The sequence below is a fragment of the Barbus barbus genome (genome assembly GCF_936440315.1).
Source record: "Barbus barbus genome assembly, chromosome: 20".
NCBI classification, from domain to species: Eukaryota; Metazoa; Chordata; class Actinopteri; order Cypriniformes; family Cyprinidae; genus Barbus; species Barbus barbus.
In genome coordinates, this window is record NC_136748.1 from 30,752,619 (window position 1) to 30,769,720 (window position 17,102).

The following is a 17,102-nucleotide window of genomic DNA, read 5'->3' on the forward strand; positions in this document are numbered from 1 at the left end:
TAAATTATTTTGTTTATTTTATTTTTTTAAATTAATACAATTAATTAATAAAGTATTGTTAGTTGATAAAAACACTGTTCACTGGTTGCTTGCGTTATTTCACAGTGCATTAATTAATATTATTAGATACAACAGATAAATGCTATATGTTTTCTATGCCTTCATGAATGATCACATTGATTGAGATGTAATAAATCATCTGTATTAGCATACATCTGCATAAAAACAATTAAATAATAAATAATAGTATTTGCACCATGTTCTTTGCCTGTAAACAATCATATTAAATAATTAATCAATTCATTCATTAAATAATTTATTTATTGCCAGTAAATGTTTTCCAGTAAATTATATTCACTGACATTTAGCAAAAACTTTCATTTGTACCCTTAAAAAAATAATTACATTTCTAAATGTACTAAATCAAATGTATTATTATTATTATTAATGTTCGTTAATAATTAACATTTTGTCAATCTAAATCTATTTTATTAACATTTGTTTGGACCCTTAAAATAAGATAAAACAGAAAAACCTAAATAATAACAATCAATCAATCAATAATACTTATTTTTTTTCATGGGGACAAAATAAACCATTTTCTTAGCCTTCAAAACATATTTATTTCCAGTCATTTTTCTCAAATAAATTCACTGACGTGTAGCAATGGACCCTTAAAATCAGAGAAAAACACAAAAATAAATAACTACTGTAAATATGATACTAGAAATGATTGACACTTTGGATTTATTTCAATGAATAAGCATGTTAAACATCATGACGACTGAATAATTAAGGATTGGCGTTGATTGCGGTGTGGTAAATCATCTGTAATACATACTTTCTCCTCTGTAGGACTCTTGGTGTCAGCGAGCGGCGCTTTAGTCTGTCTCTCAAAGATAGACCTCAGCAGCTCTTTTTCGTTCTTCTTCTTCTTCCTGACAGCCTCCAGATCCAGCGCTCCATCCACAGGATCCTTTTTAGCCGGTTTAGTGCTGAATAATTTGGATTTTAAAGCATCAAACGATGTATCCGTCACTGTTTTAGGGGCGCTCACTTCATCGCTCGGATCCGGAGCGATGGATCTGTCCTCGTTCTGTTTGAGTTCAGCGTTCGCCGCTTTCTGTAGCAAACCAGTGATTTCAGACAATCTTCTGGGTTGGTTTTTCTTCTTAGTAACTCCAGTGCTGGTGGTTTGGTCGAGTTTGGCTTTGTTGACGTGTTGTTTGAGGCTCAGCAGCGCTCGGTCCGCGTCTCGCTGTTTGATTTCTGAAAGCGTCTCCCTCTCGTCTCCGACTGCTCCTTTCTTTAACACTCGTAAACCACTGAACAAAGCCGGAAGCTGGTATCTGTCTCCGCTGCTTTTAGCCAAGCTGTTGTCCAGTTTGGAGTCTTTTGGAGGAGGAGAAAGAGCATCTGGCACGCGCTCGGATCCCGAGACCGTCTCTGAAAGACCTTTTGTCTCCGGCTGAGGATCTGAGGTGGGTAAAACCTCAGTATCTCCTTTTTGAGACGCTGGATCTGCTTCTGAATTCCCTTCTTCTGAAAGTGAAGAAACATCTGATTCAGACACAGGTTTGTGAAGAGCAAGGTCTCGTCTCCAGCTGCTAACGTCTGAGTCGCCTGTGAAACTTCTGTTCAGTATTTCTGACGCTGAATCTACTCTATGAACGCTCAAAGATGGCACTTCTTTCTTGGAGTCTTCCAAAATGCGGGATGAGAAATCCAGCGAGCGGTTGATTTTTCCGTACAAGCCCGTCCGGCTCAGAATCGAAGTGTCTTTAAGCGATCGCTCCACGAGACTCTCGGCTTTGGCGACAAACGGCTCGAGTTTCTCCTCAGATCCTTCATGTTCCCTGTCAACAAGAAGAAGATTTAAAGCAGAGTTTTTACACTCATATTTACCAAAATTCACACTGCAAAAATAATTTTTGTCTTGTTTTCCAGTACAAAAATCATAATTAAATCAAGATTACAAGACAGTATTTATTATTTAAAAAAAAATGTTGGAGGAAAAAAACATCAAAATAAAGTGAGTTTTTGCTTAAAACAAGGAAAAAAAATATTAGTCAGAGGGGTTTAATCCTAATAATCTATTACAAATAATATATAAATAAACTTGTTTCCTCTTTTATTTAAACCTTATTATTGTGCTGCATTTTGTTTTTCCTGAAAATGCTAGTTAATGTTAAAGTATTGGACTAAAACTTACTGACTTTGCTCACACAGGATAAAACAACTTCTCAAAAAATAAATTTATTTTTAATTTTTTAACACTTGTGGTGCTGCTTGTCAAAAATTAAAAGCAAAAATTATCCCACAAAAATTGCTTATTATTATTATTTATTTATTTTTTGTCCCGCTATACTATAATATTATTTCCAAATGCTGGATTAAATTAATTTTTTAATATATTTTTTTCTATTTATTATTATTATTTTTTTGGTTACACTTGTAGTGTTGCTTGTCAAAATTTATCAGTAAAAATTATCCCACAAAAGTGGCTTATTATTATTAAATATAATTTTAAATTTTTGTTTCCATTTTGCTATATTATTTCTCAGTTATTTGTCTTTCAATAAGCACAGGTTTTCTGTTTGTTTTTGGAACTGATGGATCATAGGCAAAAACTGAGGTGCATAACCTCATATCAATGAACCCTGCGATCAAACAGCTCCAAAAAGACACAAAACCTGTGCTAAGAAAACAAACTGAAAATATAGTGATTTAGATTATATAGTGATATATGATTTGCTGATAATATAGCATAGGGAGAGATTTACAAGCAACTTTTAAAAGGCCATTTTTAACCCGGAAGCCCAAATTAGGCAAAGTATTTTCAACAAAGTTTGTTTCTCAAGATATTTTGGTACACTCTTACACGACACCATTTTCAACTTCTTAGTCATTCATGTTCACAACAAACTTGTTTAGGTGGCCTGAAAATGCAAACTTTTGAAAACGTGCACATTTTTGATCGTTACCGTCTTCATGTCGACTACAGAAAAGCAAACTTGTAAAATCGGTGATGTTGTGTGTGTGTATTACGTGTTTGCATAGTGAAAGTTTTTAAGCTGTTTTAGTGGATCCATGTGAACGGGGATTGTTTTTTGTTGTCTGTATTCGATAAACTGTATTTAGTACACTGCTGTCATGTAAACATACCCTTATATGTGACCCTGGAGCACAAAAGCAGTCATAAGTAGCACAGGTATATTTGTAGCAATAGTCAAAATTATAAATTTTTCTATCTTGGATTCCGTGGCTCCACTGAGGACTAAACATCACAAGTTAACTCCCGAGCCATGGTTGAATAATACCACTCAGATTATGAGACAGGCCTGTAGAAGGGCCGAGAGGAAATGGAAAAAGGACAAATTACAGATTTCGTATGAAATGTTAAAGGATTCACTTATTAAGTATCAGAAGGCGGTGGGAGTGGCTAAATCAGCCTATTTTTCAACTCTCATAGATAAAAATCATAATAATCCTAGAACCCTTTTTAATATCATTAATGCTGTATTAAATTGTCTGTGTGTATGCTACAGAGTCAGTAGCTTTTGACACTGTAGACCACAAGGTTCTCCTGTCCCGCTTAGAACAGGCAGTGGGCATTAGAGGCTCAGCCTTAAATTGGTTTCAGTCTTATCTTACGAACAGAAGTTTCTCAGTAAATATTGGCAAATTTCACTCGTCCTCTGTACCTCTGACCTGTGGGGTCCCTCAAGGCTCTACTCTAGCTCCCATGTTATTTTCCTTGTATATGCTTCCTCTCGGATCTATCTTTGAGAAGTTTATATCCCTTTGAAACAAAAGGAAGGATTAGACCTGGTGACCGCCTGCCTCATGGATGTCAAAGCATGGATGTCTCTACATTTTTTAAGTCTTAATGAGAGCAAAACAGAGATGGTGGTATTTACCCCTTCAGATACACACGGTACACCAAACCTAAATCTTGGTGTCCTGGCACCTTATGTAAAGCCATATGTGAAAAACTTGGGTGTGGTGATGGACAGTGCTCTTAAGCTTGATAGACAAGTCAATCAAATTGTGAAGGCAAGTTTTTATCAGTTGCGAACCCTGGTTAAAATGAAGTCCTTTCTTTCTTTTAATAATTTTGAAAGAGTAATTCATGCCTTTATCACCACGAGGCTCGATTATTGTAATTCTCTTTATTAGGGGATAACTCAATCCTCCTTAAACTGCCTTCAGATGGTTCAGAATGCAGCTGCTAGAGTCCTGACAGGAGCTCGTAAGCGTGAACATATTACCCAAATCCCTCAGTCATTACATTGGTTACCTGTGCGCTACAGGATTCATTTTAAAGTGCTCTTACTGGTTTTTAAGTCATTAAATGGTTTAGCACCCTCTTACCTCTCAGATCTTTTGACAGACCATCAACCTGCAAGAGCTCCTAGTTCTGCCAACTTAAGGCTCTTAGTGGTTCCTAGAACCAGAGTCAAGTCTAGGGGTGATCGAGCATTCGCAGTAGCTGCTCCGAGACTTTGGAATAGTCTTCCTACAGAAATCAGAACCGCCCCTACACTATCAATTTTTAAATCTAGGTTAAAAGCGTTTTTATTTGAGCAGGCTTATTTTTCGTGATTTGCTTCTGCTCTGCCTTATGTCTTGTAGTTTTATGTGTGAACTATTTCTGTTTGTGGTTACTTTCTTTGTACAGCACACTGGTCAACGGCAGTTGTGTTTAGTGGTGCTTTATAAATAAAATGAAATGACACTACTGTCTTGAATCTGAGTTTCCAAATTGATTTTGCTATTTCTGTGAAGCTGCTTTGACTCAATCTGTACTGTATAAAGCCCTACAGAAATAAAGCTGTCATTTTACTTCAAGTAAATGCATCTTGGTTTAAGAATATTCAGATATTTGTCCTGGAAAACCAGGAAAAAGTAATAGTTTGGTTGCTCTGACCTTCTCTGAAGGCCTGTGGCGTCTTCCTCATCGTCGATGTACGTCTCCACTCGGGTCACCTGCACCAGATACGGATCAGAAGACCGGTCCACGTCTTCCTCCAAACCATCTCCAGATTTCGGTCTCGAAGCATCTGCTACTCCATTATAACCATTAGCATCTTCATCAGGTAATGTTCGAAATGACGTCAACACAGCCGTCGTCTCATCAGACGTGGAAAACCTTGAAGAGATCCCAGTGTGCTTTGAATCCATATCGCTGTTTGCATCGAATGCTATGAGGTGACACCCAATAGCTGCATACTTAGTGTGGTTTTACTTCGACCTGCATGCGCTCTAGTTTCACAGACCGGAGAAAACAAAAGATTTCTGTGCCTGAAAATCCCCGGCTTTGCATTTGGAAACACTTTTGCTCCAGAAGTAGTTTTACTGCAGTTCAGTGTGATTCTCCAATGAGAGAAACCAAACAGAGAGTCTAAAGTGTTGAACTAGTTCAAGGAAACTTACAGATCTAACGGATACGAGCTCCAGATATTTCCCTTAAACATTCCTGAGGGTTTTTTCCAGAGCACTTCCTGCTCCGGCAGAGGCTTGTGTTTCTCCTGGAGAAAGTTCAGTGCTGTCTTTGGAGAGTAGGGAGTCACGCAGGTCTGATTACTTGCTCTCTAACCACTCCCTCTGTCTCTGTTCAGCAGTGAACCTGGCAGATATTCACCTGCGAGTGTCTGGTTACTGAGATGTGTCTCTCTCTCTGTAATCTCCTGCAGGGTCAGGTGGAGTGGGCGGAGCTTCACTATTACAACAGTGGCTTTAATCAGCTCTGCTGAGGTCACTGGCCACGCCTCTCTGTTGCTATAGCGCTGACCTGTAGTGCTTGAATACTGAATCACGCTTGCAGAGAGAATCAGTGTTCTGCAAACTTACTGAACTATTTCCTGCGGTGAGAGACTGGAAGCAGATTAGAAAACCAGAGAGATCTTAAAATTGTGCAGGACACAACATAAATGCGCTATGAGAGGTTTTCATTAACACATAAAAGGACTCTAATCTATTTATAAATATTTATATAATAAATGTATAATAAAAAATTTACATGAAAAATATAACCAAAGTTTAAGTGTGTGTGTGTGTGTGTGTATATATATATTTCAAAGTGAAGGTTAATAATCATTTATTATAGCTCATTTATTTCCTCTTTGGACAACCAACCAATCACAGTCTTCTGAAGAATGTGTCATAGCTAGCAATGGGGTCAGCCCCGCCTCCTCACTAAGATAAAAGTGTTGGTCTTTTTCTCGCTCAGAGTTGCTCTCAGGTTGGTCCTGAATCACTTTTAAGCTAAGACTCCTAGTTAGAAATGTTTAAGCTAAATTCGGAGCTCTCTGAGAGGATTCTTCGAATCTTTAGGGATACGGGCCCAGGTCTGCGTGTTCGTTGTGTTTCTCTGAACACATTCCGCTCCAGAACCCAAACGCTCCGGTCGTCACAGTGATCTGGCAAAGATCCCGCTCAACTTCACCGACTGTTTGCCACATGTTTCAGGAAGAAAGGAAATTCATTCTGAAGAAAAGAGTGCCTTTAATGAAACAACAACAACAACATGTGCCAAAGTTCAGCCGAAACCCACGCTTCGGTTCAGATGAAACTAGTCCATCTACCGAAACCAGAATACAGAGCTGAATTAGTTCTGCATGTGTAGTGGCCTACATTATAAGCAGTCCGGCCTCTTCTGAGCTCTTCTTATGCAAGAGAACCAGCGCTTATGAACTTACTGCCGCCTGTTTCTTGAGCCTTAAGAACAAGAAACACCATATAAACTAAAGCTCCACGCTGGTGTAGAAGCAGTTAGTTTAACCTGTAGGACCAGATAACATAAGCACCCAAACTACACGCCGTCTCATAGTTCTGAGACAAAGGCTTGATCATTCAGTCATTTCATCTGACATTTGCTGCTCACTGTGGTGTGTGTGTGTGTGTGTGTGTCACGCCCGACTAATCTGATCTGAGATCAGTGTGTTTTCCAGTGCAGTCAGATTCAGGCGCGTCACGGGTGTGTCAGTATGCTGGCATTTCACTCAGCTTTACTGATGTTAATCACACACACACACACACACACACGATGAACAGTGTCCCATGTGAACCCAGCTAACCCAGGGAACGTTCTCAGAGGGTTCTCTTAAAGTTATGAGCAAACATTCTAGTAATGTTAATAGCATGTTCATTAAAAGTTATCTGGTCTTAATAATGTTCTCACAAAGTTAGCACAAAACATTATTAATACATCATTTATGGAACGTTTTTCCTGAAACATTTCAGTCGGACGTTCAAAAACGTTCTGAGAACATTCAAAGGTAATGTTAAAAAGTAACAATGTTTGCAAAATGGAATGTTCCCTAAACGTTCACAAAACCAAGAAACAATGTTTCTAAAACATTTAAGGACCTGGACATTTTGAATGTTCAGAGAAATGCCCTTAGAACATATTTCAGTGTACAAGGAGAGGATTATTCAGACGTGTGGAGTTTCTCAGTGCAGTTATTAACATGTTCTGCTGCTGAATCAGACCTGACCTCTAAAAAACAAACGAGTCTCCAGCGTCTCACTGAGTTGAGAAATCTGGATTTACTGACGTGCCTTCTGGACCTGAAAGACTTTTTACACAAAGCCTGTGTGTGTGTGTGTGTGTGTGTGTGTGTGTGTGTGTGTGTGTGTGTGACTGTGTAAGCTTTAGTCCACAAGTCCAGAGGAACTAGGCCTAAGTGTTTCTGAAGACTGAAGGAAACTATTTGTTATGTCTGTCATGCACATCTGGTTATTCAGTATGTGTTTGTGTTTTGTCATCATTTAGGAGATAAAAACTCTCAGAATGTTCACAGATGAGCAACGAAACCTGACAAAAACTAAATAAGAACAATAGATGTTCTATAAAAACAATAATTCTTAAAGGTTCTCAATTATAAGTCTCTTATGTATGAAAGGCTGTTTCCGCCACGGGATAAAATAAAAGGGTAACTGACTTTTTATCTCACAATTTTGACTTTTTTTCTTACAATTCTGAGATTCAGAGTTATAAACTCACAACTGCAAGAACAAAGGTCAGAATTGTGAGATACAAAATGTAAAAGTTTAAAAATTTTATTACGTGGCAGAAACAACTCAGAATTCAGAGAAAAAAGTCTGAATTGTGATATATGTAGTCAGAATTATGAGATATAGTCAGTATTCAGAGAAAAAAATTAGAATTGTGAGATATAAAGTCAGAATTATGAGATATAAAGTCAGAATTGTGAGATATAAAGTCAGAATTATGAGATATAAAGTCAGAATTGTGAGATATAAAGTCAGAATTATGAGATATAGTCAGTATTCAGAGAAGAAAATTAGAATTGTGAGATATAAAGTCAGAATTATGAGATATAAAGTCAGAATTATGAGATATAGTCAGTATTCAGAGAAAAAAATTAGAATTGTGAGATATAAAGTCAGAATTGTGAGATATAAAGTCAGAATTATGAGATATAAAGTCAGAATTATGAGATATAGTCAGAATTGTGAGATATAAAGTCAGAATTATGAGATATAAAGTCAGAATTATGAGATATAGTCAGTATTCAGAGAAAAAAATTTTAATTGTGAGATATAAAGTCAGAATTATGAGATATAAAGTCAGAATTGTGAGATATAAAGTCAGAATTGTGAGATATAAAGTCAGATATAAAGGGGGCAGTCGTGGCCTAATGGATAGAGAGTTGGACTTGTAACCCGAAGGTCGTGGGTTCGAGACTCAGGTCAATACCACGACTGAGGTGAGACCCTTGAGCAAGGCACCGAACCCCTCAACTGCTCCCCGGGCGCCGCATTGATGGCTGCCCGCTGCTCCAGGTGTACCTGGATGGGTTCAATGCAGAGAACGTCCCTTTCCCCCTTCCCCTTTTAAAAAAATTTGGGGGAAGTCGTGGCCTAATGGTTAGAGAGTCGGACTCGTAACCGAAAGGTTGCGGGTTCGAGTCCCCGGCCGGCAGGGATTGTAGGTGGGGGGAGTGAATGTACAGCGCTCTCTCCACCCTCAATACCACGACTGAGGTGCCCTTGAGCAAGACACCGAACCCCCAACTGCTCCCCGGGCGCCGCAGCATGGCTGCCCACTGCTCCGGGTGTGTGTTCACGGTGTGTGTGTGTGTGTGTGTGTGTGTGTGCGTGCGTGTGTGTGCATTTGTTCACTACTCACTGCTGTGTGTGTGCACTTGGATGGGTTAAACGCAGAGCACCAATTTCGAGTATGGGTCACCATACTTGACAATACGTCACGACTTTACTTTCTACTTTACTTTAGAATTGTGAGATATAAAGTCAGAATTGTGAGATATAAAGTCAGAATTCAGAGATATAAAGTCAGAATTGTGAGATATAAAGTCAGAATTCAGAGATATAAAGTCAGAATTCAGAGATATAAAGTCAGAATTGTGAGATATAAAGTCAGAATTATGAGATATAAAGTCAGAATTCAGAGATATAAAGTCAGAATTGTGAGATATAAAGTCAGAATTCAGAGATATAAAGTCAGAATTCAGAGATATAAAGTCAGAATTGTGAGATATAAAGTCAGAATTATGAGATATAAAGTCAGAATTCAGAGATATAAAGTCAGAATTGTGAGATATAAAGTCAGAATTCAGAGATATAAAGTCAGAATTCAGAGATATAAAGTCAGAATTGTGAGATATAAAGTCAGAATTGTGAGATATAAAGTCAGAATTCAGAGATATAAAGTCAGAATTGTGAGATATAAAGTCAGAATTATGAGATATAAAGTCAGAATTGTGAGATATAAAGTCAGAATTCAGAGATATAAAGTCAGAATTGTGAGATATAAAGTCAGAATTCAGAGATATAAAGTCAGAATTATGAGATATAAAGTCAGAATTGTGAGATATAAAGTCAGAATTCAGAGATATAAAGTCAGAATTGTGAGATATAAAGTCAGAATTATGAGATATAAAGTCAGAATTCAGAGATATAAAGTCAGAATTCAGAGATATAAAGTCAGAATTGTGAGATATAAAGTCAGAATTATGAGATATAAAGTCAGAATTCAGAGATATAAAGTCAGAATTGTGAGATATAAAGTCAGAATTCAGAGATATAAAGTCAGAATTCAGAGATATAAAGTCAGAATTGTGAGATATAAAGTCAGAATTATGAGATATAAAGTCAGAATTCAGAGATATAAAGTCAGAATTGTGAGATATAAAGTCAGAATTCAGAGATATAAAGTCAGAATTCAGAGATATAAAGTCAGAATTGTGAGATATAAAGTCAGAATTGTGAGATATAAAGTCAGAATTGTGAGATATAAAGTCAGAATTCAGAGATATAAAGTCAGAATTGTGAGATATAAAGTCAGAATTATGAGATATAAAGTCAGAATTGTGAGATATAAAGTCAGAATTCAGAGATATAAAGTCAGAATTGTGAGATATAAAGTCAGAATTCAGAGATATAAAGTCAGAATTATGAGATATAAAGTCAGAATTGTGAGATATAAAGTCAGAATTCAGAGATATAAAGTCAGAATTGTGAGATATAAAGTCAGAATTATGAGATATAAAGTCAGAATTCAGAGATATAAAGTCAGAATTCAGAGATATAAAGTCAGAATTGTGAGATATAAAGTCAGAATTGTGAGATATAAAGTCAGAATTATGAGATATAAAGTCAGAATTCAGAGATATAAAGTCAGAATTATGAGATATAAAGTCAGAATTCAGAGATATAAAGTCAGAATTATGAGATATAAAGTCAGAATTGTGAGATATAAAGTCAGAATTCAGAGATATAAAGTCAGAATTCAGAGATATAAAGTCAGAATTGTGAGATATAAAGTCAGAATTATGAGATATAAAGTCAGAATTGTGAGATATAAAGTCAGAATTATGAGATATAAAGTCAGAATTCAGAGATATAAAGTCAGAAAAAAGTCAGAATTGAGTCACAGTTACCTTTATATTATTTTTAAACAGGCTGCTTACTGAATAAACATGAAGAATAAACGCAGAAGTCTAGGGTACAGTAATCTCATCCCAGCGCTGACCGACTCACCGTTAATCCGAGTTTGGGATTGTACGGAGTGTCTCCGATGATGTCGTCCTCCGGCGGTGTGATTCTCAGGAAGTCCAGGTGATCCGGTCTGCTGGGACACCGCAAAGCCTGCTGGGTAATGGACTCATCCGCATCCAGCATCCAGATATCCTCCGGACGCAACAGAGAGTTTTCTGCAGGAAAAATGATCAACACTTTAACTTTTTGAAGAGGAATTCTTGAATGAAGTCCCTGCTTTAATGATAACAGCAATCATTAGTACAAAATACTGTTTGTATGTCAGGTATCTAAAATATATATGCGTCTTTACTGATATTAAAGAGCATCTGTGCTCAGAAAGACTCTGATCTAATGCAATAAAGCAGCTCCAGAGGTCTGATGTAATCAACACACACCATCAGTCATATATAATATCATTATGAATAATCATAGAGCTGTTGTCTGTAACAGTGCCTGTCAAAATCAGAGCTGAATTCATGGGTCTGTCTCAGAAGGGCTACCTTCTCTACAATATTTCACATGACTTTGATCCTATACTTGTAATATTATTTAAAAGCGACTGCAACAGAGTCTTAAAAAAGTGTCTTTATTCAATTACATTTACGTGCAGCAAGTCGTTTTTTTGGTCCAATTTATATTTTATATATAGACATCCCATTTTGGTGTCCATATCAAATTAAACTTACAAAAATAGTGATTTGATATACACAGAAAGCATGTGCAAATAAACTCTCTACTTGAATGTTTCAAATATCTTTTGTGAAAATATCTAAAAATGGGTGAAATAATGTTTCATCTTCATCCAGTGTAAAATATATATTTATTTATTTATATATATTAGTGCTGTCAAACGATTATCGCATCCAAAATAAACGTTTTTGTTTACGTAATATATGAGTGTGTATATTTATTGTGTACATATAAATACAAACACATACAGGATATATTTTGAAAATATTTACATGTATATAATTATATTTATATAATTTGTATTATATATAAATATATTTCATATAAAAATATAACATATTTTTCTTAAATATATGCATGCATGTGTGTGTATAATAAATATAAATAAATAAATAGTACAGTTCTGCTTCTAAAAGTTATTGCATATTAAAAGTTAATAAAAAATATTAACAATTACTGATCTGCATGTGTGAATCCTGTTCAGAAACGGGCAGACTGCTGTATTAGTGTTTTATATTTTAACACAATGCCAGTGTAAGAACATTCAGTGCTGTGTGTCTATATGTAGGCTGTATGTGAGACGCTGTGAATGAATTATACAGCTCCACATCAAACATCCAGTGTTTTACTCCCTGTGTGCTTCCCCAGCCGACCTGAACACATAACACAATCATATACAGCATCGCTCTCTCTCCTGATATAACCGTCTGAACAACTTCAGCTGTATCTTATCTCACATACGGTACATTCTACAAATTCTCAGTCAGTGGCATTACAAATACTATTGATGATGTGAATGAAGGCTGCAGTGATTAATCGCGTCTCATTATGATAATGCATCCACCGAGACTCCAAACGCTGACTAAACGCCCGGCTCTGTTCCAAATGCAGTCAGATTGATTGCATCTCTCTCTTAGGCACTGAATTATTCTCAAAACTCATGAAATGAAGATGCTCGTCCAGTCCGGCTCCAGCTGCACTTCTGCCATCAATACTACAGTAAAACCACAACCAAACAGAAGCAGCTGCACTGTTTTCACACGATCTTCATCTCCCCTTCAGCTAATGAGCTCATTAGAATTAGAAATTAAACAGCACCACCATGTGAGCACTAATCGAATTTCTGACAGTCAGTCATTACAATGATCAACTATTTAAATGATCACACATCAGTGTAAAGCAGATCTCAAACTAATGCTAATAACCTGTTATTTTAGTATCAGTGAAATTACTATTATATTATGTTTTTACGCTATTATATTTTATTAATATTTTGAATTTATATTTATATTTTATTGAAACCTTAGGTAAATTGTTTTTGTAATGTTTATCAGTTTTTGTTTTTCAAGTAGTTTTCATTATTTTTATATAGTCATTTTATTATTTTATTTTTGTTATTTTAATAAATGATGTTAAACTAAAATGAGAAATTTTGCTTAGCAGACAGTTGACATAAAATGCATAATTCATCTCACTTAAAATGTATTTTAAGTAACTTTATTTATTTTTACAGTATACAGTAACTCAACTAAACTAAAACTAAACATTTTCATCCATTCAATCAAAAAATGTGCATCTGACACACAAATGCAGTCTCTATAGGCCAGACCGGGGCTAGTTGTCACACTTTTTAACAGCTTCTCCATGTCTGTTCATGTGATATACGGTTATACAGTAGGCAGATCAGAGTGGGTTAATAGAGCAGCTGTCAGATAGAGAGTGTGTGTGCGTGAGATGTTATATTACAGCACACAGATCTGTCAGTGTTTAACAGCCTCAGGCTGATTCATAGTGAATGAACGGAGCGGTTCAGTACGTCTGTGCTGATGCTACATTGATAACATAAGCTTGTATTAGAGATTATATTATAGATACTCCTGTTTATACTACCAGAGTCCTCCTGTGTTTGAGTCCAGTTGATTTTGAATTCAAAAAGTATACCACTGTAGTTCACCAAACTATGACGACTTCTGTTTCTGAGATAATTGTTTTTATAAAACGCAGCAAGCAAAAATGTCCCTTTATACAGTATGTGCAAATCTGTCAAACCAGTCGAGTCTCTGTTGCGCAGATCATTTGCTGTAAATATATTTGCGTATTCATCTCATCCTATCGTCAGCATCAGCACAGAACATATTCATGTAATTCTGCTAGCATTTTGAGCCTGACTTCAATACTATGGACCAAGATGGCAGCAGGTGTTGTCACAGCTCTCTTAGTTTACAGCTTGCTTTTGAACTTTTTAAGTCCTATTAATTTTAGTTTTTTTGTGGATCATTCTAATAACCATTCATTATTTAACAGATATGAGAAAATATTTGTTAATAATGCTGAGCGAGCGGGAGTGACACGGACTTTCAGACGAGATGGTGCATTATAAGACTCCAAACAGTTCCATCTCTGTTAACTCTGGTTTAGGTACTTCACAAGTGTTTGCAAAGTCTATGCAAAATGTAAAAAGTAAAGTTGTAAATCAAGGTATTTTAAAAAATAAGAAATGGGGATTCTTTCAGACAGTAAATCAATCAAGAACAATTTGGGATCCTAAAGTCAAGCCAAAGGGTCTCTTAGGTGGGTGTTTGAATATACGAAGTATTACATCAAAAAGAGATCAAATTCATCATCTTTTACTAGACTCTAACTTAGATTTTCTTTGTTTATCTGAGACATGGCTTCATGAAAATTCTCCGTCTGCAGCATTAGAAGTACCTGGTTTTAAATCGTATAGGAGAGATAGAGTTGTTTCTACGGGAGGTGGAGTTATGATTTATGTGAAATCGCCTGGGCAGATTGTATGGATTTGGAATGTATTGGTCTGAACCTTATATTATCACCACAGATGTCTTTTGTATTAATTGTAATTTATCATCCACCATCTTCTAATATTAGTTTTTATGAAAATTTGAAACAATTACTAAAGCAGTGTGATTTCAACAAAGAAGTTATTATAATGCGAGACTTTAATATTAATTGGGAAGATACAACCGTCTCAAACAGATAACTGATCACTTTGATCTGAAGCAAATGATTAATGGGCCTACAAGAATAACTAATTCAACAATTTAATCTTTATTAATCGAGCAGAGAGAATTTTAAAAACTTTTAATATGTTAACAGGCCTTTCTGATCACAATTTGATTCTAGTGGCCAGAAAATGATCTAGCAAGAGATTCAATTCATTCATAAGGAAATATGACTCTTATGGCATTCCAAAACATAAACTAGTTGATTTCAGAAAGGCAGTCCATCAGATTGAATGGGATGATTTATTAATCGGAAAAGATCAGGATGAAGACAGTCAAACATTTTCCCAAAAATTAGAGAGCACTATTAATGATTTCAGTTGTAAACTTAATCCTAAAAATAAAAAATATACTGTCCCTTGGATTAATTCAGATATCTTAGAACTAATGAAAAAACGGGATCTTGCTTTAAAAACAGCAAACAGATCAAAGTTTAGTCATGATAGACAACATTTCGCTATGTTACGGAACGAGGTGGTAAAGTCGTTGAGAAAAGCAAAGCCTGATTTTTTTCTGAGGATAATTAATGAGGCTAGAGGTAATTCTAAGACAATCTGGAATAAGTTGAGCTACTTAAAAGGTGATAAAAGAAAAGATAGGTCATCACTTGAATTGATGGCTAACGGGAAGCTGACTAACAATCCAGCTGATGTAGCCGAAGCACTAAACTATTACTTTGTTGACTCGGTAGTCACAATCGCACAGTGTTTTTCCTCTAAGTATACAGAAATGTATCCAGTTAATACAGGTGAGCAAGCCCTTACTCTAAGGGCAGTCTCTCAGACGTCACAAGAACAATTACATCTCTTAAACCATCAGAGTAAAGGATATATTTGGTATGGATGTGGTAATGCTTAAAGAGCTTAGTGAGTCGTTAGTTAATCCTATCACTAAAATGATCAATCTTTCAGTTCCTCAGGGGATGTTCCCATGTGCTTGGAAGTCATCTGTTATTGTGCCTATATTCAAAAGTGGTGATTACACACCTATTAGTATTTTACCTATAGTCTCAAAGGTTGCAGAGAAATTGATGGCTGCTCAAATCACTAATTATTTGAATAATAGTTATTTTGTTTTATATCCAATGCAATTTGGCTTCAGAGCAAATTACTCAACTGAGATGGAAAATTGCTATTTGACTGAAAAAGTTTAGATAAAGGAGGGGTCGTCGGGGCTGTGTTTCTTGACTTCAGGAAGGCCTTTGACACCGTAAACCACAGAATTCTGTTGTCTAAATTATTAAGTTTTAATTTCTCTCCACATACGTTGAGATGGATTGAATCATACTTGTCAGGTCGCACACAGTATGTTAGTATACAGAATTATAAGTCAGCTCCTTTAAGTATATCCACTGGTGTTCCACAAGGATCTATTCTGGGTCCTTTACTTTTTACGTTGTACATCAATGATCTTCCATCCATCCGTCTGTCCTAACACTAACATTCAAATGTATGCAGATGACACTGTTATATTACAAGTTGTATCTGAATATAAGTACCTTGGTATTCTGATTGATTCCAAACTTTCATTTAAGGCGCAGGTTAAAAAGGTCTGTAACCGGGTCAGATTTAGTTTATCAAATTTTAGATTTATTCATGATTATATGTCGTCTGACGCCGCTTTGATGTATATGCATTCCATGATTATTTCTCATATTACTTACTGTTTAACTACTTGGTCGCAAGCTAGTATTGCTACTCTGAAACCACTAGAGTCTTTGTATAAACAATCACTAAAAACTCTTGATAAGAAATCAGTTCAGTTTCATCAGTGCTCAATATTAAAAAAATACAATTTGCTAAGCTGGGATAACTTGATCAAATATGTACATATTTGTCTGCTGTGTAAGACTATACATAGCCTGTCTTCACCACTAAAGCAGTTTGTGAATATTAGAACGACTGCTCACTGATCTACAGGAGACTGTATTATTCCTCTCAAAAGAAGTAACTTCAGTCAGTCTGTATTCTCAGTCAAAGCTGCAAGGGAATGGAACTCCGTCCCATCAACAATTAGATGATTACATACTTTTGGCTCTTTTCAGTCTCATCTTAAAAAATGGTTACTGACAACTCAGCACTGTCAACATTAGTATTGTATTCTTGACAATAGACTTCTTTGTACTAATTGCTCTTGGCTAAGTTGCTCTCTTCTGCTGCCATCTTTCTCTCTCTCTCTTTCCTTTTTCTCGTGTTTACTTTGTTTTAGATAATTCACGTATATTTTGTATTTTAGTAGTGATCTCTCTGTTTGTGTGTGAATTTGTTTTCTGTAATTATTATTTTATTTATTTATTTTTTATTTTTTTCTCTCCATGTGATGTGTATATGTGTGATGCTCTGTCTCTGTTTTTAGGGTGAC

At 35.9% G+C, this 17,102-nt stretch overlaps 1 protein-coding gene across 2 annotated transcripts in view; it reads right to left on the reverse strand.

The window, feature by feature from the left end:
• The window catches only part of LOC306886313 (formin-like), an 85,218-nt gene that overhangs the window by 60,374 nt on the left and 7,742 nt on the right, over positions 1–17,102 (reverse strand). The window contains exons 1-2 of one of the 2 annotated variants that reach the window (XM_079443320.1): positions 4,931–5,652; positions 842–1,856 (exon numbers count right to left, since the gene is read on the reverse strand). In XM_079443320.1, the coding sequence (XP_079299446.1) occupies positions 842–1,856; positions 4,931–5,184 (1,269 nt within the window). In that variant the 5' untranslated portion in view covers positions 5,185–5,652. Of the gene's footprint in view, positions 1–841; positions 1,857–4,930; positions 5,653–11,028; positions 11,202–17,102 lie in introns of those variants that run through there. The other variant, XM_079443319.1, reaches the window with a different exon arrangement.